This window comes from Pholcus phalangioides, unplaced genomic scaffold (assembly GCF_987345545.1).
Source record: "Pholcus phalangioides strain wild (caught in Gottingen) unplaced genomic scaffold, Ppha-v1.0 ptg000002l_1, whole genome shotgun sequence".
In the NCBI taxonomy this organism is placed as follows: Eukaryota; Metazoa; Arthropoda; class Arachnida; order Araneae; family Pholcidae; genus Pholcus; species Pholcus phalangioides.
Window position 1 is genome coordinate 1,418,619 of NW_028301595.1, and position 18,620 is coordinate 1,437,238.

Consider the following 18,620-nt stretch of genomic DNA (forward strand, 5'->3'; position numbering starts at 1 on the left):
TGGAACACTTTATTTTGTGTCATAGTGGTAATAACTGTGTAAATAAGTGTAATTTTTTATTAGATTTTTTTGCATACATGATATGAATATATATATATACACTAAATAGGCATTCTAAACAGGTGAAATGTACATAAATACAGGGCGTCCATAGTTAAAAGACCCTATTTTAAAGTAGCCTACAGACGAAACCTGTCATCAAAAAATTGTGAAATTTTGTGGCGGACTTCATGAAGTGATGGGAATTCGTTTCAGGGGAAAAAATTAGTTGCACATGTCGCCACCAGAGGCCATTTTATTGTGAAATGACATATTAGGTGAACGTTTACAAGTTTAACAATTGTTAAACACTTACAATTATTACTGCAACAAAACATGTTCCACATGACGGCCATCATTTTCAGATACTGTGTGAAATCACAAGATGGCATGTTCCACAACTAACTGAAGTGTGCGCAAGGAAATGTTTCGCACGTGGTGTGAAATGCTGCCCTTAAGGTCAGGTAAAGTTCTTGGATTGTCACGACTTACCAGACGTTTCAAATGCCCCCAAAGCCAAAAATCTCATGGATTAAAGTATAGGGATCAGGGAGGCCATAGATTAGGGAAGTGGCGACCGATGACACATTCTTCTGTAAAATGTGTTTCAAGAACATTCTGAACACGCACTGCAATGTGTGGAGTAGCTCCGTCTTATATAAAGATTGTGTCTGCAAGGCAGTGACGTGCTTGCAGAGCCCGAACAATTTCGTTCTGTAACAGCAATGCATATCGCTTCTAGGGGATTGAACATGTCACTGGACTGTAGAATGTAACTCCTCGTAGAAGTAGGGGCCGAGAATAAATGATGATGTAAATTCGCACCATACCGTCACTTTTGGTGAATGCAACGGAACCTCTAAGATAGAGAGATAGAGATCAGATTTTCTGGTTCCCAAATGTGACAGTTGTGAGTATTGATTGCACCATCCAAATGAAAATGTGTTTCTTCTGTCTAGAGGATATGCCAAGACCATTTTGAATTGACTTCAACACAAGCTAGAAACTGCAGTGAGAACCAGAGTCAAACGTCATAATCATGTGGAAGCTACCGCTGTACAAGTGAAAATTTTTACAGATAATATTGGAGAATATTCCACATGATCTTATGGACAGTTGAACGTGGCCTATCAAATGCCTGTGCTACACGCCTGACACTAGTGCTACCACGAGAATTTGAAGCTCTGCTCTCTTCCACCTGAAGCGAAACCTCCTGTTCTGTGTCTACAGAAACAGGCTTTCTTCCTCTTTCAGGACGAACAGCCAATGATCCTGTGGTTTAAAATTTTGTTATCATACTGCGAAGGTTTTTAACATTCATTGGACCTTTTCAAATCCTCTTCCAAGTCTGATATTACCATAGAGCAGTTACTGTGGAATTGCTGTTTTGGTAAAACATTTTAACCAAGAAAGCTTGATCTCGCATAAACTTATTGCCAGTGTGATCAGCAAACACATTGAGAAACAAGATCTCTGCGAATGTTTCTAGGTTTTATAACAGCTGCTGTGTGACATCACATAAATTTTCATGTTTACTACAGGTATTAAAAATTAAATGCTCTCTTGTGGCAACATGTGCAGCCAATTTCCCCCTCCCCGAAACTAATTCCCAGCACTTCGTGAAGTCCTCCACAAAAATTCACACTTTTCTGATGACTGCTTTTGCTTGTAGGCTACTTTAAAATAAGGTCTTTTAATCACGGATGCCCTGTGGGCCTACTTTCTTTTGCCATTTTGTTATTTAAAATTTTTTCACCCTGGCAGTTTAATCGTGTTTTCCAGTTATCCGCGATCACCTTCGCCCCACCGTTAGCTGGGATATTTGAGATTATATATGTTATATTCAGGGTTGGCAAGGTTTTTACCGTGCTGTCCAAAACCCTCCTGTCCAAAACTGTCCAAAACCTCCTATTTATAACTATAAGTGAAAAACGTTGATTATAGAAGTTACCTCTTTATCAAATTGCAATCAAACTTTATATTATATAAATTATACTAGCTATAATACCCGGCGCTGCCCGGGTTTTCTTCAATGAGGCTGTTAGAAACACGTGATATCTCCCTCTTTCTTTGAGGGACATGCAAACCGTGTCCAAGTTATCCAATATGGCGACTTCCTGTGCGACTCATGAAATAAACAAATCTAGATTTAAAGAAACATAGAAATGAATATACACTTTTCTTTCCTTTTTTAAGGGGCGCTATGTATTTCTATTCCCCCCCCCCCAAACTTCAAGTTAATTATCTGCCTGTTTCAGCTTTCAAAAATGTTTAATTAAAGCTGTGGAATTTTTTCGATGTACTTTTTATGGGCCCATAATGAATTTTAAAACAACCTAAACTGTATGAATTGATGCAGTTGAATATCAGAAGATAATACGGAGACATTAATTTTTCATGCTTGAGAAGATATAAATAAAAAGTTGAAATCAATGTTATTACATGAATACACAACTCAAAAGTAGGTCCGGCTAATTACTTCATATTCAATCTCCTGGGCTTAGTATACCTCTAAGCAAACACAATATTTCAGAAATCGGGAATTCTATACAATTTTTAAAATTATTGATGTGGCGGAAAACCCCACCAAATTTCAGCATTTCTACAGTAAAATCGGCAATTTTAACAGTGATTTCTATGAGTCTCACCCTTTTCCTGACCCTCAAAGCGATGCTGATGATGATTATGACGTCTATTCGAAAAGCCTCACTACTGAGAGTATTGAAATGTAATTGTATTGAATAGTAGTATTGTGTAGTATTGAAAGTATTGGCAAACCATTATAAAGGCATAAACTATTATACATATACTAACAGGATTAAAGAAGTGACAAACCATTGTAAAGGCATATACACGTCTGAAACACATTGCTAGGGAACCATGGTAACCAAAGTAAACGTTCGGAAAGTGATTGTTGAGGCCCAAAAACCATTGTTGCCGGACAGTTTTTTGCCCATTTGGGGCATTTGCCCTGGGCTGACGAAATTTTAAAGTAGCCTATCGTTCAAGTCGGGTCCCATTTGGTATATATGCAAAATTTGGCGATGATCAATCTAAAATTGTAGATTTGCATAGAGAACACACACAGACAGACAGAAAATCAATTTTATATATATAGATTATATTATTAATTACATTAAATATAATAAAATTTTGGAATTCAAAACAGTATATGCAAAGGGTTGGAAACATGAAAAGTGTAAATTATTTTTCATTTTATAAATTTTTTGTCACTTTCTGAATGTTTTTTTTTATTTTAAAACAATACAGGGTGTTTCAAAAAGTTAGACCAAATATTAGAGAGGTAGTAGAATACCCATTTCAGTACAAGAATATTAATTAAGAGCCATGATTTTTTGCTGTGAGGTCAGAAATTAAACTGGCTAGAGGTGTGCAACAAGCACCCATTTTCAGGGCTCCCACTCGTCCTACTTTTCAGTAAAATGTCCTACTTGCTCGGTTTTGTCATACTTTTTACCAAATTCTATCAACAAAATTTATGTAATTGATTTCAATTGAGCAGGGAATCCTTGATATATTGCCAAATATTACAAATGTTGGAGATTACAATTAATGATTCTGCCAAAGCAGAAATTGTATCTCTTTAAAGGTTATTTGGGGACGGGATGTATGTGGACCATTTGATTTATTAGTTTTTCATTTGCTTAGTTTGAGGGTTCAATAAGTATAGTAGTCATTAAAAACTTCTGCGGGTTGAAAAAAAAATAATTTTGTATTTATTACTCTTCATGGTCTTGGACAGTAACTAGCATTCATCATTCAAAATTATGGTGCAAATAGGTGAAACAACAGTTTGCATTACAAAGCAGTTGGATACATAGGCCTATTCTAAGTTTGGTGATTCTGATGCTACCCAATGGCATTCAGTTGTCTTCTGTATTTTTAAGGCATGAAGAGGCATAAACAATGCAGATGATGCAAGATTTTGGATAGTACGGTAAAATATAAAATCGTACTGTCCAAAACCCTCCTGTCCAAAACTGTCTTAATCTGTCCAAAAACTCATATTTATAACTAAGTGAAAAACTTTACAATTTGATGAAGAGGTAATTTCTATAATCAAATACAAATACAAATACAACGCCACAACAGGCAAAATGCCCAACGAGGTGGCTGATAAAAAGATGCCCATAAAAATATGGTTGTCATATGTTTCAAAAATACAGCAACCCAATTAAAAATGCAATTAACACAAATTACAAACAATATATACACATGATAAAATATTATACGATGCCCATAAAGATTACTTATGGTTGTCTTATTCTAAGAATGGATAGCTTCTCGATTCACCCCAACATGTTTATCGTATTTCTTTTCAAACGTGTCAATTGTGTTACAATTTACTACCTCCGGGGGTAAGCTATTCCATTTATTAACAACCCTATTGGAGAAAAATTCCCTGCGACACCATAACCTTGCATTGTCCCTCACCAATCGATACTGGTGTCCCCTTGTAAAAGCAGTCGATTGGCGGTGTACTAAAAGTTCATGGTCCATCCTATCCATCCCATTGAAAATTTTGAACACTTCGATCATATCTCCTCGACACCTGCGTTCATCCAATGTAAACATATTCAAAAAATGAAGTCTTTCTTCATAACTCAAGCCCTGTGTGCCAATAAGGACACGCGTAGCTCTTCTCTGCACCCCTTCAACCAAGTCTATGTCCCTCTGTAGGTATGGTCTCCAAAACCTTACAGCATACTCCAGTCCAGGACGAACTAAGCCTCGAAAAAGAGGAAGAATGACTTTAGGAGAACGCGAAGAGACCTTTTTGAAAATGAGACCAAGCATTCTATTCGATTTTTTGACAACCGCTGAACAATGTTCAGAAAACTTAAGTCGCTCGTCAATGAGAATTCCCAAATCGGTGACTCTAGTTGCATCCGGGATAGTGACACCATTCAACTCGTAAGAGAACCGTTGGTTGTTCGAACCAAAATGAGCGACCATGCACTTATCTACGCTAAACGTCATGCTCCATTCATTTGCCCATGCTGCAATCTTGTTTAAGTTGGTCTGGAGCAACTCCCTATCGCTTTCATTCCCGATTACCCCCATTAGCTTCACATCATCTGCGAATTTGCTAGTAATTCCATCGATACCCTGATCGAGTTTATCGATAAAAAGTGAAAAAAGTATGGGGCCAAGGACACTTCCCTGAGGAACTCCACTTGTGACGTCTGTCCAACCAGAGAATTCCCCGTTCACCATAACTCGTTGCGACCTATCTCTTAACCACGATTCTATCCAATTCAGCAAGTTGCCCCCTATTCCAATCTCGTGTAAACGCTTCAAGAGTTTGCCATGTTGGACCCGATCGAATGCCTTCTGGAAATCAAGGTAAACAACGTCGACATTTTTGCTCTTACCCAAAGCCTTAGTCACGTAATCATAGAAGCAAAGGAGGTTAGTTACACATGACTTCCCCTTCCTGAACCCATGCTGATTATCCGACAATACATTATTCTCGTCTATCCACTTCACAAACTGCCTTTTGATGATAATTTCCAAAATTTTCGAGAGGGAGCTCGTCAAACTCACTGGACGATAATTAGACACCACTTCTCTACTACCCTTCTTAAATATCGGAACAACGTTAGCCAGTTTCCAATCTCTCGGGACGATACCCTCAGCAACACTACTCCTGTATATCTGTGCGACTGGCCCCAACAATTCATTAGCACCTTCCCTGAGAACCCTGGGATAGATATCATCTGGTGCTGGTGCTTTGCTTGCACATACATTTCTTAGAAGATTTAGGACCTCCACGTCTTCCACTTGAATATCGTTGAGCGTTTTATTACCCCATGCAACACCCGTATATCGAATATCATTATCTCCATTAAAAACCGACGCGAAAAAGTCATTGAAAGCACTACACATGCCTACATTGCTCTCTACTTTTGAGCCTCCTATCGAGAGGGGGCCAACTGTCCCCTTACATCCATTATTGACGTATCGAAAAAATGATTTTGGGTCAGAGCCAATGTTATCTGCCAACCTAGATTCAACTTGCTTTTTACTATCCCTTATCGCTTTCTTCAACAGTCTTCTTTTATCAGTAAACAGTGATAGGTCACCTCGTCCACTTTTATACTCTCTGAATGCTCTTTTCTTTTCAAGATAAAGGTTCCGCACGCTATCCGTGAACCATAGAGGGTGTGATGTACAAACACGCTTTTTTCGAACAAAGGGTATGACGTCGTGCAAAACAGAGGACAGCTTCGTACTAAATTCTTCCCATTGACTTACCACCCCTACTGATTCCAACCGGTCTTTGAAAACTTCCGCTAACCTTCTTCGCAAAACATCAAAGTTAGTTCTCCGAAAACAAGGAACCAATCTTTTGTTATCAACCTTACCCGAGGAAAAGTTACAGTGAAATCTGACGATACGATGATCACTGGAAGAAAACTCTTCCCCCACCGAAACATGTTCAACTAGATCCTCAGAACTAGTAAGAACTAAATCCAAAATAGCAGTACCCCTAGTGGCTTCTGATACATGCTGATACAAAAAATTTTCGAGCACCAACTTAAGAAAGTCTCTTTCATACTGATTTCCAGATGAAAGGTTCTCCCAATCAATACCCGGGTAATTGAAATCCCCTAGTATGAGAACCCTCTTTCGCTTACACATGTAGGAAATTTCATCGTGCATTTTGGCGATGTAGTTTTGATCCCTATTCGGTGGATTGTAACAAACCCCAACAATAAGCTTATGACATCTTTTGTTCTCAAGTTCAACCCATATGGTTTCAATATCACTTCTCTGTACGTTACACTCTCTAGCCTTCAAACATGATTTCACGTATATCAACACTCCACCCCCTTTCCTATCAGATCTATTTCTCAAAAAAGTATCGTATCCGGAGATGTGTAAGAAAGATTCATCCCCATCGTTTGCCCAAGATTCTGTAATGGCTATAAGATCCAAGTCCTCCACAACTATCATAGTTTCTAAAAAATCTTTCTTGTTACCCAAGCTCCTGGCATTTATTAACACACATTTTAATTTGCCCGGTGGTTTGTTGTCAATCGAGAAGCCATCCAAGTCAGAGGTGGGTAATTCCCCGTCAGTACTGTTGTGATTATCATTAACTAACCCGCATTCCCGACTACGTGGTCTGGGAGTAAAAAACCTGACCTAAGACTATCGTAAACCTCCCAGACCCCTCTCTTATTTAGATGGATCCCATCCGAACGAAGCCACCTATCGGTAAATGCGGGAAGCTCCAAGAACGTGACCCCAAGTGAGGAGCAAATGTCCTTCAGGCCTATATTGAATTGGTGGATCCTACTCCTATATCCCCTACTACCCCTTGGCAGCACTGGAATCACTGCCACATCTGAACCCCCCTCCCTAGCGGATAATAGTAAATCCCGGTACTCTGACAGAGACTCACTAATATTCGCTCCTACCTGATTTGTTCCGATACCTGATTTGTACAGAATCACCCGCAAGGGCAACTTTCGGCGATGAAAAACGTCTCGAACGTTGCCAATCTTCCCCCCAGGAAGACAACAGCGCTCGAAACCCTGAAAATCCCTACACACTCGGTTCCCAAGTTCCCTAACCATAGAATCGCCGATGATTAAACCCCTATCACTATCCCCCTCTACCTCATCCACGACCACCCATTCGCCCTCTAAAATGTCGTTGTTCGTGGAGATTGCTTCTTCATCAAAGGTGGCTCGACGACCAGAGGGTCCGTTATAACCGGACCCTCTAGCACCCTAACTTTTTCCCGTAAAGCTTCGACCTCGTGTTCCAGCCTTTTTCTATCCAAGCACCCCTTACAATTGAAACTATCAGCTACTATACCCCTAGACCAGGGAAACCTCCCGTCGCAAGCTCTACACAACACTAGTCGAGGTCGAGGCATACTAACACTATTGCTAAAGCTAGATAATAATAATAATACTTAACACTACGAAAATGAGAAACGTTAACTGGAAATTAAAATAATGTAAAATACATTACTATGCAAAATATACGTAAGAGATTATACGAAAAAATTACGTAAAGTAGAATGCTCAGCACTAAATCACGAAGAATAAAATAAATATGTATATAAAGAATACAACACCCTCTAAAAAAAGTATTAAGCTACGAAGTACAATTTATACTTATTAGAATTACAACTCTAACTAACTATCGACTCTAACTAACTAACAACTTAGCTAACTATCTCAAAACACTAACACTACAACAATAAACTTTGTAAACATAATAAACTTTATATTATATAAATTATATTATAATATTAAAATTACATTAAATATAAAATTTTGAAATTCAAAACAGTATGTGCAAAGGGTTATATGACTGATATCAGGTTATCAAACAATTGAAACTGAACTGTCTTGAGGTTAGATATTAGATTTATGAAAACATGAAAGATACAAGAATGGGATAAAAAGTTATTGCATGGAAATCAGAAAAAAATAATAGATATGACTACAGAAGGAAATTAAACTTATGTAATAATCGAGCACTAATAATCAAGCGCAGCTGCACCTTTTAACATTCGATATAACACATAACTAATTTAGCTGCCCTGTCTGTGCCAAAATGATTTCTAAGATAACAAAATTTGAAAATATTCTTTCAATTGATGCATAACTTGGGCAACATGAAAATAAAAAAAACAATGTGTTAAAGACAGTCTTTTGATAAGCCTTCTTCCAGTGTTTTTCGTATTGAATGATAGAATTGTAATTGTATGAATTGTACAATTGTATTGTATTGATAGTATTGAATGATAGAATTGTAAATATAGCTTGAATTTATTCGGTAAAATATTAGCTCTTAGCCTCATAACTGCAGCAATTTAAATTTAACGAAAACTTTGGGTCTTGAAGTCTTTTATCATCATATAGGCGTAATCAGTGTTTGTGAAATTGTGTTTTGTTAGTCATGAGTAGGTGCTACATAGTGGCCTCGTTTTCTTCAGATATATTTTTCTTTATTTATAATTAGTTTTTAAAAATTGAGAATGTAAAATAGAAAGATCTATTTAAAATAAAAATAAAAAGTTTGAAAAGTCAAAACAGAACAATTTGCATCAAATAAACACTATATATATCATCATTGATATATATTCACATCATTATATTGCTATCTAATAAAAAGTAATATTTATGTTGAGTTTCACAATAATGCAATGATTAGAACTGTGATTATGCGTATTTGGTACCTTCAATATAATATATTTTTTAAAGAAAAGTGTTTGGAGAGATTCGGCAGGGTTTTGGACAATCACTGTACTAAATACAGTACCTGCTTCATAATCATACATGAAAAATAAGATGTGGTGTAGAAATAACATTTATGACAAACTAAAAAACTGAAAGCAGTGTTTATATTTAAACAGTTATATACGTGATATTAATTTACTATCAGATTTCCAACTTAAAACCATCAATTTGGTGAAAGTTTACTTAGGAAAAAAAACAAATGACACCTTTTTGAAATATTTTTGATTTAGTTTAATTTTCTGCTAGTATTTTTTGTAATATGTTAGTATCTTGAAAAAAAACAAAGATCCAAAAGGCTTCCACATAACATTTTGAAACTTGGAGGTTTTAGACAGTTTATCCCGCGTGTCCTGTCCAAAACCAGTTTCGGACGTCCAAAACCCCAACCCTTGTTATATTATATACTGTTATATTATGTAATACATTACTATAAAATACTCTAATGCACACTAAAAAAAGCTGCTTCTTTCGTAATGGAGAGCATTACTTCAATTGCACTCTGTACAGAGAGAAGAAGAAAAAGGCAGAGGGGGAGGGATTTTGTTGTTATATCCAGGTCAAATCTGATACCACAAATATCTTCCCACATTCACACACTGATCCACAACAGCTTTATTTTATTCGCTTAACCAGTCATCTGGCTATTAATGTGTCCTTTACCCATTTGTAGAAGTTTGTAGCTAGTAAAATATATGTACCATCGAATCCCGTTATAACAAACTGCAAGATACCGGAGAAATAACTTTGTTATAAAGGAATTTCAGGTTTTTGCATTGTTCCTAAGTAAACTTATTTGAGGGATAAGAAAAATGGTCGTTAAAACAAGATTTTTGCTATAACGGTATTCGTTAAAACGGGATTAGACTGTATATGTATATATATATATATTTTAAAGTTTTTTCAATAATAACAATGTGATCCTCACATATTCCCTAGGGATCAGCATAATTCGTCCAGGGAATTTGTTAGTGTTAGTATATATAGACATCCATGCCTGAACCCAGACCTGCACAGTTAGAAGCCAACTCCCTAACCACTTGACTGCAGGCGGAAAAAATTTTTGATTGAAATTTTTTTTATGAAATACATTGAAACTGAGTTCACACACATTCTTAACTTTTTTTAAAATCAAACTTTTGATATCTTGAAGTAATTTTGATATCATGTATAACAGGGCATGGCAAATGCCAGGTTGCCATAATGACTATAAAATTGGTATTGGCACCTAAAATTTTTATGTATGTGATTGCTGAGTTAGAGTCTAGATTCTTGTATAAGTCTAGATCAGGATGACAAAATTTTCTGTTTCCATTACAGTACATCTTTTAACATGTAAAGGAGTTAATGAAGTTCCAGAAAAATAGAAAAAACATTATCTAGGGCTTTTTCCTAGAGAAAAAACCCATGCTTTACTCCTAAGAAAATATTTACACCAAAATATTTTTTTTTAATTTGTAAAACCCTGCTGTATAATGAAAAACAATGTACTCATTTTGTGTAAATAAAAGTTCTATAACTAGAATTTTAAATAATGGTAGGAAATTATCAAATAATATCATTATAATAATGAAGCTGATTCAAAAACTAATATTAGTTGTCAGAAGCATTTCAATATGTTGACATTCTACTGTAGAGATGAGATTTTTTGAAACTGACATTTATTCTTATTTTTCCTTTTTTTTATGAAGACAATCTTTGAGTTCTTCATTGAACAGCTGCATGGTCTTGAAGATCCTAAAGACACAATTTTCAAGCGTTACTTCTACTTGCTTGAGGTAATGTGGATTTTTATGTGATTTCTTAAATAGTGTTTCATGTGTTATTTGCTTTCTCGCAAGAATTTTTTTGGTTCCATTTGGAAATTAAGTTATTGATTATACCAATTGCAGTAGAAATGAATTTTTTTGGGCTATTTAACGTTTTGAAATACTTTAGTGGAGGGAGAAACTAATATTTCTCTCTGCCATTAATTCATATGAAGTTTGTTTTTATGGAGTTGATTAGGGGGTCTATGCGGGATTGACCTTTAGGGAAAAAAACACAAAGAACTTCTCTAGAGAAATTTTGAGTTATCAATCTTCAAAAAAGCATTTAAATTGACAAACTGATTAAAATGGCATATGGAAAGTGAATAGTCGGGAATTGAAATAATGACGGTAATGATGGAACTCCGTAGTTCAAAAAAGATTATATTTCAATATAATTTTTGTGTGAAGATATTAAAAATGTTTTTTTGGTTGGCTTGAAGGGGTACGAGCCCCCCATGCCCTCTTCCCTGCTTGTGCCTCTGGATTTAATAGAAAAATTAAAGTGTTATTCTGTAATCTTTGCTTAAAGTAATGAGCATACCCTAAAGTTTGCATCCAACCTCTCTCTTGAAATGTTTGTGTTAGTTACTTATGTTGTTGAAAGAAAAAAATAGGCCCCCTCCTCTTTAGTTTTTAAGCTATAACCCAGGGGGCTCCCATTCTTCCTACTTTTTCTACTTTTTGGTAAAATACCCTACTTTTGTCCTACTTGCTCTGCTTTGTACTACTTTTCCACCAAATCCTATCTACAAAATTCCTTTTATTGGTTTTAATTGAGCAGCAAATCATCAATATATTGCCAAATAGTACAAATGTTGTAGATTACAATTAATGAGTCAAAGTAGAAACGGTATCATTTTCAAGGTTATTGCGGGGTGTATGTGGACTATGTGGTTTATTTATTTTTATTTTTCTAAATTTGAGTTCAACAACTAGAGTAGTCATTAAAAACTTATGTCTGGATGGGAAAAATAATTTTGTATTTACTTTTCATGGTCTTGGACAGTAACTAGCGGTCATCATTCAAAATTATGGTGCACATTTTGTGTATGGATGAAACAACAGTTTGCATTATAAAGCAGTTGGATACATAGGCCTATTCTAGACTTGGTGATTCTGATGCTACCCGATAGCATTCCATTGTCTCCTGTATGTTTAGGGATGAGAGGCATAAACAATGTATACAATACTCAGCAAAGAGCTAGAAATGAAAATATTTCATTTTTCAAAAACTTACACTGGTATTGAACAGTAAAATGTAATATTTTTGTTTTGAAGTAAAAGGGGATTTGTTTTGTTTAAAAAGGGGATGGTAATGCAGTAAAACCATCTGGTTCACCTTGTCCTTCGATGTAAATAAACATGGGAGTTTGTAATTTATATATTTTGCAATGTGCTTTTGAAAGTGGTCTCGAAGGAGCTACATTCTTAAAAATCTTACACATCTTCATAATTTGCTGTTTATTGTTTAAAAGAGTTGACAGACTGTACTTTTTTTTTTCAAACCGAGCACAACTCAGGTCTATCGCCACAAGCAATTTACTACCTAGTGAGTTGTGCCGGAATTGTAAGTGTGTGTACCTAACAGTCTGAGTGCGTGTCTAGCGATGTGTATGATTTTTCAGTGCTGCCATCTATATCTCAGAAGTGAAGTGAGTGATGCGTAGTGACTGAATATTTGTACTGTTTGTAGGCCTGTTGCTCTCTGTGGCGAGACTTTTTAACGGGGAGATCGACTCGCATTTGCAGCTCAAAGTTGGGAACCACAGAAAACCAACTTCAGCCGACCACTACTGTGGCGGTGGTGGGGCTCGAACCCGGGTCCCCGCGATGCGAGTCCGTCACTATGACCACTCGACCACCACAGCGGCTGACAGACTGTACTGTAGAAGACTCCAAAAAAGAATGTAATATACTGTATATTGTAAGGAGAAACAAAAGAATTATCTGCAGTTGTTATGTACACTGGCCAAAAATTGTTTTTGCAACCAAGTCATTTCTTTCATTTTGACTTGAGTATCCTATAAGATCGGCTTGAGTCAATCTTATAGGATACTGAAACAGTGCTATAAAATAAAAAAAATTAAAGAGAAAAAAAAAAAAATTTTGGAATTTTTTTTGTGCGATGATTATGTTGTTTAAGGAGGATACCCTTCCTATTTTTTTAGTACTGCTTTTTCCTACTTTTTCTAATTTTTTGAGTGGGAGCCCTGTATAATGCCCAAGAAAACTTTTTTTTTTCTTCCATGATGGCATCTCTTTCAACATGAAAAAGGGTCCTTAAGTTCCAGAAAAGTAGAAAAAACATTATTTAACATAACTTCTCTTGAACCCCACCTCCACTTGGTTCCTGAAAAATTCAACTGCTGCTTAATTTAAAACAAAATTTTTTATTTGTCAAGCCTAGGAAAGATTGAAGTTGAGCTGTGGGTCCAATCTGTTCTTACTATACTGTTCTTTTTCTGGTGTTAAAACAGAATGCAGCCTAAGAGTAGTGCAGAATGCAGCCTTAGTGCACGTCCCCAAAGCAGAATGTTTAGCATTGTTCTGTGACGGGCCCGTGGCTGACTGGAAATTTACTGTGGTAAAAATCCCCATACATGTAATAGTGGTTTTTTTGCACTTTTTCTTACAATTCTTCCAATTTTTTTTGCAGTAGCGCTAATTGTTCTGCGACGTACATCGCAGATTTTGGCACATTCTGCTTTGGGGGTGCACGTTACAGATTGGTTAATCCTTTAAGCAGCAATTAGAAATCACCAAATCCCTCTTCAAAATGCCATATCTTTTTTAATGAACTAGGTTTTTTTCCGATTTTCAGCAGGTGCAAACTAAAGGGAATAAAGAAAAGTTTTGCATTTTGACAAATCACCTTTAGAAAATATCTGGGCTTGTCAATGCTAAAATAAGTGGCGTTTATGGAGACGAGATATCTCATCATTGCCACTTAAAGGGTTAAGAACATTGAAGTTCGTAGAATCTGGAGCCAGGGTTGTACAGGGTTGAGCATTCCCAAAATAATTTGTAAAGCAAAAATTAAATAAACCTCAAGTCGAACATCCATAAATCTAAAATATACTTCCTATGCGCTTGCTTAGAATCTATTGTAAATATTAATCTTTTTTATATATCTTTCCCATTTTTTGTTTTGTTGAAAGTTTGTGATCAGTCTGTGTATACACCCTGCTCATTAATACATTATAAATTGCATTGAGGATAAATAAGATACATTTTTGTTTTACTTTTTTTAAGTTTTTTGTGTGCCTGTGGAGTGCACAAAATTTTATGTGTAACAATCATTGTTAATTTACTTCTTTTACTTCCATTTCAAGAATCTGGCGTGGGTGAAGACATTCAACATATGCATTGAATTGGAAGAAAACCAAGCTATATTTTCGAAACTGTTTATGCTCATTTTCACCATAGTCAAGTGAGTATTTTTTATTGCTTAATAGAATTTCCTCAAAATTCATGTTTCATTTTTTCCCCCTAGAAAATAAAATTTATCTTCTTCACTGAATGAAAACTGTAATATACAAAATAAAGTTTCATAATTTGGAAATCATGCATCAGTCTTATTTATGTGGTTTTAGCTAAGTGCTTAGCGCATTAATGCATAATTAAATAGGTGAAAGTTTGAATCTAGGAATCCACAGTAAACCATAGGAATTAACTCATGAAATGACCATATTGTATTGAAAGATTCTTAACCAGGGGTGCAGCATGAAAAAAAAATATGTTGCAACATCTTGACTGATTATTCAGGAAAATTGAAATGAGAAAAATTACCCAACAGTAGTCAACGAGCATCGAGGTTGACCATTTTCCCTGGTAACATTCTATGGTCCTTACCACTTTTTCACCATACCATAGTGCTTCAAAGTATTTTTAACAATTAACAAGAAATATTTCAAAAACAAGAACTGATAAAACTTTGTCATGGTGATATTCAGGTTCAGCAAGTTAAGACCATCTGGAATTGTATATTTTCATGTCAGTTTGTGCAGTGTAATTGAAGAACAATTCGTTGAATCTTCTCTCAAATTTTGAAAAAAGTTTTAAAAATATATTCTGGAATCGTTTTTGAATTCCCAAAAATAAAAATAATTGAGCCAAAACTAATTATTAACCATAGTCACAAAATAATTAAATTATATTTAAAATAATTTATAAAAATTAATTAATGGATAATTAATGTAATGAATTACAAAAACTAAATTTTCTAACAAATAGAAAATGTATTATCCAAGGGGATGCAAAATGGAAAAAGGGTCAAGAAACGCTGTAAATAAAATAAAAACTGCTGTAAATTTAAAATGACACTGTTGTATGCAAACAGCAGATGTACACCAAGTACGTTGAGTAATAACAGAATACATTTTCAAAATCTAAGAAACTAATTGATATAATACTGTTTTGTATTTTTTGAAGTTTAATAAATGCAATGTTTATAGTGAATGGTTTTTTTAATGCAAAAAACATTCTGCTCTTCTCAAACATTGGAATTATAATTTTTCCCCCCATTTTTCTCACAGTGATAACCATTCTAACAAAGTTAAGAATTTCATGCTGGACATGATGTGTCCTCTGATAATCGAGGCTGATGTGATATCTCAACAGTTACTAGACATAATCTTAGCTCAGATTATTGAACCGAGAAAGGTATTTATTTTATCTTGATTTCTTTTTTTCTTGTTAGCTTGAATTGGGTCTTATTTTCTGGGAGAATACAATGTACGTGTAAAAATATAAAGCCTTATATTTGAAATCAAATTAGTGCTTTACAGTTTCATTAGAGGACTTTTTTTTGGAAATTAAAGTTGAGGGTGGGGAGGCATCAAATTATCATTTATTATCATTAAATTATCATCACATCATTGTTACCAATGTCTCGCTTGTTTCTGAAAATTGCAAGTATTGGAATTTTATATATATATATATATATATATATATATATATATATATATATATACACACACACTCTTAACTTATATACAGTCAAACCTCGTTAATGAGCCACTCTTGGGAGAGCAAAAGTATGTGAAAAGCGGAGTGACTCGTTAAACGGAGTAAGCCATAGCTGTGCCAATTCATGCCTGAGGACAATTGGGACTTCCAAAAAATGACCCGGTAAGCGGAGTGACGTGTTAACCGGGTGACGCACTAACGAGGTTTGACTGTATATACAGCATGTGACTATAGAGGTGTAAAATCCTCTGTAATAATCTTTTGGAGAATATTCTCTAGAAGATCCACAATAATGAAAAAATAACTTCTCCTTAAAGATTTTACTTGTGAATAAATATCTAAAAATATTTATAAAAAACTACATGTTTAGAGGGGGGAAAACGTTTTGAAACATTAACAATCAACAGTAAGTTTATTACATTAGTAAAAGAAAGCCTCTATTTTGTCAGTTTTTTCTGCAATAACCGTGAAAAAAAATGAACATCTTCCATTCTCAGAAGCCACAGAACTATTTTCCAACGAAAACTCTGATTCTAATTATATTCACATTAGTGTGGATATGAATTAATTTGTGCATTCTAGAGACAGTAATACCTCGGTTTTTGTTGACTTTGGTTTTTGTCAATTTTGTTTTGCAAAAAATTTGTCTCACCTACAGCTTTCTTGTGCAACATGGGTCCATTGACTCTGAAGCTACTTTACAGCACACCAACTTGGTTATATATCGCCATACAACAATTTTAAACCAGTGCAGTTGGGTGGGATATGAAGGTTCCATCCATCGGTGGTCGCCCAGGCTCGGTAGGTAAAGAACTTGCTTCTGATGTTCTATGCCTGGATCTGAACCCATGGACCTTGATGGTAACCTTCGCAATGGAACACAAGAATCTTACCACTATACCACTTGGGCACCTGACTCTGAAGCTGGCCCTGGGGGGAATTTCCTTTTCAAACAATATCTGCATGTGTCCCTTCCGCCCCCCCCCCTGCCCCTCGCCATCTTTCATACACCAAGAAGAGTCTTCAGAAAGTTATAAAAATGTAAATGCCATACTAAATGTTCATTTATTCTGCACATTACTCTTTTATATTCATTTTATGTTAATTTATTGTTTTTAGTATTAAACACAATTTATTCTCTATAAAATTAATTTTTGGTATCATTTTGGAGTTTCTATATCAAATCAATTGGATGTTGATTGATCCGATGATTCATATGGAAACAATTACCTCTGTTTTCGGTTGTTTCGCTGATTGTTTTCGAACAAATTATTGACAAAAACCGAGATGTCACTGTACATTGAAATTTTTTCGAGTCCTATTGTGAAAGATTAGAATACATGTATTTATATACAGACCTCGCAGCGCTCCTATTTTTCCTACTTTTTAGAAATGTCCTCCTATTTTCCTACTTTCGTCACAGTTGCCCTCTATTTTATCCCTTCCTTCCTTTTATTTACGGCCAATATCTCACTACGAAAATTCCGAGAAATCGCAAAATGTCACTGCTTTGCTTTTCGTCCCTTTTTGACGTACTTTAGTCACAAACCGCTACTGAAAAAGAGAGGGAAAAAAGAAATTTTTTTTTCAGTTCCACGGGAGCAGGGGATGACGATAACTGTATTTTTGCCCCCGTGCCATACATCGAATCTGTTTGGGAGATCGGTTGCCGTAAATATCGGTTGGCCAATCATGCCCGACGTAAAGCGTTGTCGTGAGCCGTATTGCGCTCTGTGGGAAACAGTGCTTTTCTTATTGCTGAGTGGACGGCGTGTCGCGCTGGGTGATTCACGTTGCATGCGGCATAGAAAACCCGGCTTTACGGGACAGAGCCCGAGCCCCGTCTGGCTTTACGAGGGCGGAACGAGCCGATTAGCCGCACGCTAAACCATTTTTTTTAACCTTTAGAAATAACTTTCAGGTTTTTTTATCTTCGGAGTAAGTATTACGTCAGCATCGATGGTGGAAGAGGGGGGAAGGTGTTCCGATTTGATGACGGAGAGGGGTGTTAGGATGATGTTTATTTCAGCACCTACCCTTTATACAAATATGAAATATTCTTAATGGCATCTTACTCGGTGCGCCAAAAACGAATAAAACTTTCCGCTAGTTTGTGGGCACCTGAACTAACATTCTCCCTATTGAGTCTTCTACAGAGCCACTTTAGTGATCTGTAAATACTTAGCGGATCCAAGTGCTCTGGTTCTGTGCCACACGTCATACAAGTGATCCGTGATTATGCCGCGGATCACTTAAGTAATTTGGGAATGGGCCGCGGATAACTTGAGTGTTATAGAACAGCACTTGTGAACGCGTCAGTGCTCTAAAACTGTGCCACATGTCACTCAAGGGATCTATAAATGTGCCACGGATCGCTTAAATGGTCTGGAATTATGTCACGGGTCACTTAAGCGATCTGTGAATGTGCCGCTTGGTTCATTTTTACAAAATTATGTTTGAAAGGGACAGGCCACATTTAGGCCGCACGGGTCAAGTGTTACCTATGGGCTTAGAGGTA

The 18,620-nt window shown here is 35.9% G+C and overlaps 1 protein-coding gene across 2 annotated transcripts in view; it reads left to right on the forward strand.

Moving 5' to 3' along the window:
* The window catches only part of pds5 (cohesin associated factor B pds5), an 83,872-nt gene that overhangs the window by 18,426 nt on the left and 46,826 nt on the right, over positions 1-18,620 (forward strand). For both annotated transcript variants that reach the window (XM_089236833.1, XM_089236838.1), the window contains exons 4-6: positions 11,015-11,101; positions 14,467-14,564; positions 15,670-15,796. In XM_089236833.1, the coding sequence (XP_089092959.1) occupies positions 11,015-11,101; positions 14,467-14,564; positions 15,670-15,796 (312 nt within the window). The remainder of the gene's footprint in view (positions 1-11,014; positions 11,102-14,466; positions 14,565-15,669; positions 15,797-18,620) is intronic.